Source organism: Dermacentor andersoni, chromosome 5 (genome assembly GCF_023375885.2).
Source record: "Dermacentor andersoni chromosome 5, qqDerAnde1_hic_scaffold, whole genome shotgun sequence".
In the NCBI taxonomy this organism is placed as follows: Eukaryota; Metazoa; Arthropoda; class Arachnida; order Ixodida; family Ixodidae; genus Dermacentor; species Dermacentor andersoni.
In genome coordinates, this window is record NC_092818.1 from 183,284,498 (window position 1) to 183,290,951 (window position 6,454).

The following is a 6,454-nucleotide window of genomic DNA, read 5'->3' on the forward strand; positions in this document are numbered from 1 at the left end:
GACGTGGTGGCCAGGCGCAGCGTTCCAGGAGAAGACGGCCGGAGATCGCCTCTCTGGGTCCTGCCCCAGTTCCTAGGCGACGCATCGACGTCCCGCCCGAGTACCAGGCTCGGCGAGCAGATGTCCGACGTCCCCGGAACTACCGCTGGCCCGGACCTACCTGCCAGGACACGTCAGCGTTTGTGCCGCTGAACGTAGACGCGCGGAGGCTGACTACAGCCAGTCACCGTCCCGTCTAGAAAACTAAGCTGCCGTCCTCTACTGCGCTTCCCTTCTCATGGCACCAATATTGTGACACTAATGGTCCACTGATTATCTACCCTACGCATTACATGTTCTGTCCTGCTCCAGTTTTTTCTCTTAACGTCACTTAGAATATCGGCTATCGGCGTCTGCTTTCTGATCCACACCGCTCTCTTGCTATCACTTAACGTTATATACGCCCAACATTTTTCGTTCCATCGCTCTTAGCGCAGTCCTTAAATTGTTATCGAGCTTCTTTGTTAATCTCCAAATTTCGGACCCATGTGATAGCACCGGTAGAATGCAGTGATTGTACACTTCTCTTCTGAAAGAGTCGTAAGCTCCAAGTCAGGACTTGGTAATGCCTGCCGTATGCAATACAACTCATTTTTGTTCTCCTGTATATTTCCTTCTCATGGTCAGGGTCGACTGTGAGCATTTATTTATTTATTTATTTATTTATTTATTTATTTATTTATTTATTTATGTTTATCGTCTCATGACCCGAGGGTTTTACAGACAGGAGTGTTCAAATAACTTGTTTATCGCAACTTTAAAGGTGGCGGAGTCTTCCGTTGCAGCAACCGAGGTGGGAAGGTGGTTCCAGTCATTGATTGTTTTGCGGCAGAAAAGAGGCATGGCAAATTCCGTGGCACAACGGAATTTTAACCTTGAGTTTCTGATCGATCCATGAGGACACGTAATCTGGAAGGAGGGAAAGATCACTTTTAAGTGTTGGGTATGTGTAAGAAATTTTTTTATAGAGGTTTAAGCGGAAACACTTGTGGCGTTAGTGACGTGTCGTTAGATTTAAATTTGCTTTCATTGAAGAAACACTGGCGTAGCGAGAGCAATTAGAGAGCACATATCGGGCAGACGGTTCTGAACGGATTCAAGGGCGGTAATTAATGCGGAGCTATGTGGGTCCCAAATAGAGCAAGCATATTCTAATTTTGATCTAACTATACTTGCGTACAATTTAATCTCCAAATTAGGAAGAACTGATGAAGAATTTTGGCGTAGAAATCCAAGCATGACATTATCGTTGTTAATTACGTGCTCAACGTGTATATGCCATATTAGGTTGTTATAAACGAGAAGAAAGGGCGTTAAGCGAGGGGCCCGATTTTTATTAGTCATATCATAAGAAGCCAACAAACACTGACAACAAGGACAACATAGGGGAAATTACTTGTGCTTAGTAAATTAAATAAAGAAACAATAAATTAATGGAAATTAAAGTGGATGAAAAAACAACTTGCTGCAGGTGGGAACCGCTAACACATGTTGAAACTCGTTCTGTGCTTTCTAAAGGTTTTCAGGAGTCAGGCGGCATGGGTGGGCGTGCACCAGCGGGAATTCGATATCAATGTAATGGAGAACTTGATGGTTGACTGCTTTCTCATCGTACACTGGCCGAGTCGAACTGGGAAATTGGCGTAGCATGTCCGCTATATCAACCTGGCTTGGCGAAGGCAAAATTGTTAGGTTCATGGAAGGTACCACGGAACGCCCGCCTTGTACCCCGAGGTGGGTGGCGTCGTTGTGAAGGCATTGCTGACGGACGTCGATTAGGAGGTTGAAGTGGCGGAGGAAGCCTGCTACAATGATGGCATGCTTGATGTCGGTGACTGTGAAAATACAGCGGGATGCACGGCGAAGGCCCAAGTCCAGATTAAATGACCGCTCGTCGTATATAGCAATGCTGCTGTTGAAAGTCTGGAGTGGTGAAGTCGGCTGAAGCCTGTGGTCAGCGGGAGTGGCTGGTCGGACGCTAACCTCGGCAGCTGCGTCCACCATGGAAACGACCGCCAGTGACGCGGTCGGAAACAATAGATGGGGATGGCTCGCAAGAGGGGCTGAAGCATCTGCTACCGCCAGTGCCTGGCCTGTAATTTCCCGCCCAAGAGCACGAGAGGAATGCAGCTGATGCATCCTCACGAAAGCAACGATTGTACTGGCATATCGTGGAGGACCGAGAGTTATCCAGACGGAGGCGACGGTTCGAGCATTCGACACTCGAGCAGTGCTTGGCCCTTGCCGCTACACATGGTACCAAAATCAATGTCTGGTGTTTGGAGACCGTGCGAGGACTGCCTAGTGCCCCTGACCATTATTCCATCCCGCACATTTTTGACCTCACGTCACGTTTGCATGGAGCAACAAGTTTCTCGAAGATCGACCTATTCCGCGCCCACCATCACATTCATGTGGCCCGAGAATATATTCCAAAGACCACAGTTCTGACACGCTTCGGGATGTAGAAATTTGTACAGATGCTATTCGGGCTCCGAAACGCCGTGCAAACGCATAACCTGGGCTTCTGCCATGCATACCTCGACGACCTCCTCGTCGCGAGCAGCACTCCACAGGAACATCGTGGTCACCTTCTGCTTCTCTCCGAGCGCTTAGACGACTACGGGCTCGTCAGCAACGCTGCGAACTGCGAGTGTGGCGCATCCACCGTGGCTTTGCTGGGGCATACAATCGACGCTTCTGGCACCCGCCCACTGTCAACCAAGGTGCAGGCCGTCAGATATTTTCTACATCCATCCACGTGACGCCAAATGCAAGATTTTCTCGGCTTGTTAACGTTTTATCGACGTTTCATGTCGCACTGCACGTACATCTTGCAGCCTTTGCACGACCTACTGGCCTCATCTTTGAAGCCAGCGGAGCTGACATAAACAAATGAGTCCCAGCTGCCTGCTTTACAGAATATCAAGGATGCGCTAAATTGAGCTATACGCTCTTGGTATACTTGAAAATCAACTCGGGCCTTTGCCTTGTGGTGAACGCCTCCTACTCCTCTTTAGGGGCCGTGTTACAGCAGCGCAGTAACCAAGGTTTGCAACCCATTGCATTATACTCCCGCAAGATAACGTCTACGTTACAGCGTTCATTTCCGTCATTTTCTAGAAGGAGCCGATTTCTACATGTTTCATGTAGAAATGTAGAAAATGTTTCATGTAGAAAACCTCTCATGTTTGTACTTATATTGCTGAAGACGGACGGAAGCGCGCACACAGCCAGAGAACCGCGCCGTATGTCGTACATGTATATCAGAAATACAGTACAGTATACAGTACCAGTGGCACCCACGACGATAATGGAAGAGAGAATAGTCTAGAGGAATTTGAAATCCCACAAATAACGCCGGAAGAAGTAAAGAAAGCCTTGGGATCTATACAAAGAGCGAAGGCAGCTGGGGAGGATCAGGTAACAGCAGATTTGTTGAAGGATGGTGGCCAGATTGTTCTGGAAAAACTGGCCACCCTGTATACGCAATGCCTCATGACTTCGAGCATACCGGAATCTTGGAAGAACACTAACATAATCCCAATCCATAAGAATGGGGACGCCAAACACTTGAAAAATTATAGACCGATCAGCTTACTGTCCGTTGCCTACAAAGTATTTACTAAGGTAATCGCAAATAGAACCAGGAACACCTTAGACTTCTGTCAACCAAAGCAACAGGCAGGATTCCGTAAAGGCTACTCAACAATAGACCATATTCACACTATCAATCAAGTGATAGAGAAATGTGCCGAATAAACCAACCCTTATATATAGCTTTCATTGATTACGAGAAAGCGTTTGATTCAGTCGAAACCTCAGCAGTCATTGAGGCATCACGGAAGCAGGGTGTAGACGAGCCGTATGTAAAAATACTGAAAGATATATATAGCGGCTCCACAGCCACCGTAGTCCTCCATAAAGAAAGCAACAAAATCCCAATAAAGAAAGCCGTCAGGCAGGGAGATACGATCTCTCCAATGCTATTCACAGCGTGTTTACAGGAGGCATTCAGAGACCTGGATTGGGAAGAATTAAGGATAAGAGTTAAGGGAGAATACCTTAGTAACTTGCGATTCACTGATGATATTGCCTTGCTTAGTAACTCAGGGGACTAACTGCAATGCATGTTCACTGACCTGGAGAGGCAAAGCAGAAGCGCGGGTCTAAAAATTAATCTGCAGAAAACTAAAGTAATGTTTAACAGTCTCGGAAGAGAACAGCACTTTACGATAGGTAGCGAGGCACTGGAAGTGGTAAGGGAATACATCTACTTAGGACAGGTAGTGACCGCGGATCCGGATCATGAGACTGAAATAATCAGAAGAATAAGAGTGGGTGGGGTGCGTTTGGCAGGCATTCTCAGATCATGAACAGCAGGTTGCCATTATCCCTCAAGAAAAATGTATATAACAGCTTTGTCTTACCAGTACTCACGTACGGGGCAGAAACCTGGAGGCTTACGAAAAAGGTTCTACTTAAATTGAGGACGGCGCAACGAGCTATGGAAAGAAGAATGATGGGTCTAACGTTAAGGGATTAGAAAAGAGCAGATTGGGTGAGGGAACAAACGCAAATTAATGCCATATTAGTTGATATCAAGAAAACAAAATGGGGCATGGGCAGGACCTGTAATGAGGAGGGAAGATAACCGAAAGTCATTAAGGGTTACGGACTGGATTCCAAGGGAAGGGAAGTGTAGCAGGCGGCGGCAGAAAGTTAGGTGAGCGGATAAGATTAAGATGTTTGCAGGGAGAACATGGCCACAATTAGTACATGACAGGGGTAGTTGGAGAAGTATGGGAGAGGCCTTTGCCCTGCATTGGGCGCAACCAGGCTGCTGCTGCTGCTGCTGCTGCTGCTGATGATGATGATGATGATGATGATGTCAGAAATTAATACAGATATCCTCCACATCTATGGCTCCAGCCACGTTGTCACCGATGCACCTTCCCTATCCGCTGTCGTGCTGCCCTCATCGTGACAGTGTCGACTTCCCGGCCCTCGCCGTGACCCAGACCACAAGCAGAAAGCTCATCAATCTTCGGAACAAGGTTAAGGCATAAGAAAAGAGCAGACTTGTCATTTCGCGAAGTTAATCAGCCTGTCTACGTGGATACTATCAGGCGTTACATGTTGACCGGATCGCCCCGCCTTTTCGTGCCCGCTCAGTTTCGAAGCGCCGTGTTCTTGAGCTAAAAAAAATTGTGGGGTTTTACGTGCCAAAACCACTTTCTGATTATGAGGCACGCCGTAGTGGGGGACTCCGGAAATTTCGACCACCAGGGGTTCTTTAACGTGCACCTAAATCTAAGTTCACGGGTGTTTTCGCATTTCGCCCCCATCGAAATGCGGCCGCCGTGGCTGGGATTCGATCCCGCGACCTCGTGCTCAGCAGCCTAACACCATAGCCACTGAGCAACCACGGCGGGTGTTCTTGAGCTGCAATCCCTTGCTCACCTGGAAATAGGCGCCACACAGCGATTCACCGGTGACCGCTACGTGCGCTCGAATATGAACCGCGATATTCGCCTATGGACGTGCTCCTGCAGCATGTGCCGTCGATATTAGATACAGGATCACATGGTTCCCGCCATCGCTGAATTCCGCATGCCGAGTGCATGTTTTCAACACTACCACTTGGACAATGTTGGTCCTGTTCCACCGTACCTTGGTGCTGTTTTGCTTAGTGACATGCGTTAACCGTTTCACGCGCTGGCCGGAAGCTATTCCCCTGCAGGATATTACGGCTGTCACCATCGCACGTGCGTACACACACCGCTGAATTTCCCGGTCTGGCATGCCCTCACCAATTACTACTGACCGTCGTCGTACTCGTTTGCCACCACTCCTTGGCACTGGGTTTGTGTGGACGGCCGACTACCACCCTGCCAGCAACGGTCTAGTAGACGCCTGCATCTTCAACTGAGAGTGGCGACAAGCACACGACCTGTCCGCTTGGCATGGCACCTGCCTTTCGTGTTTCTCGGCATCAGAGCCATCCTGAAAGCCGGCAGGGGTTGCAGTTAGCGGAACTCGTATATACGGATGTGCACTACGCCAAGGCGAGTTGTTCACCGTTGCCCCAAGCTCTAACCAAGATTCTTCCGATTTTTTCCCAAAGCTCCGCCAGACCATGCAGCGCTTACGGCCCGTCCCCACTCGCCCGGCTGCCCGTCAAGTGTATTTTGTCAGCGACGAACTCTTTACGTGGACGCACGTTTTCGTCCGCTGTGACCGCGTCCGCATGCCGCTCGAAAACGCAGGCTCTCAGAAAGTCCTCCGGCGCATCCCACAGTATATCCCGTTTCACCTGAACAGCCGGTCAGAAGTGATCGCCTTAAACTGTGTTAACCCTCCCACATTGCCGCCGTCCATTTCCCGCTATCAGTGACGTCGCCTTGCAGGTCCT

At 48.9% G+C, this 6,454-nt stretch overlaps 1 protein-coding gene across 1 annotated transcript; it reads right to left on the reverse strand.

Moving 5' to 3' along the window:
• Positions 1–1,551: 1,551 nt before the first annotated feature.
• Positions 1,552–2,043, reverse strand: LOC126532215 (uncharacterized). Its single transcript, XM_050179883.1, has one exon. It carries the CDS (start codon positions 2,041–2,043, stop codon positions 1,552–1,554), a length of 492 nt encoding a protein of 163 aa, XP_050035840.1.
• Positions 2,044–6,454: the final 4,411 nt, after the last annotated feature.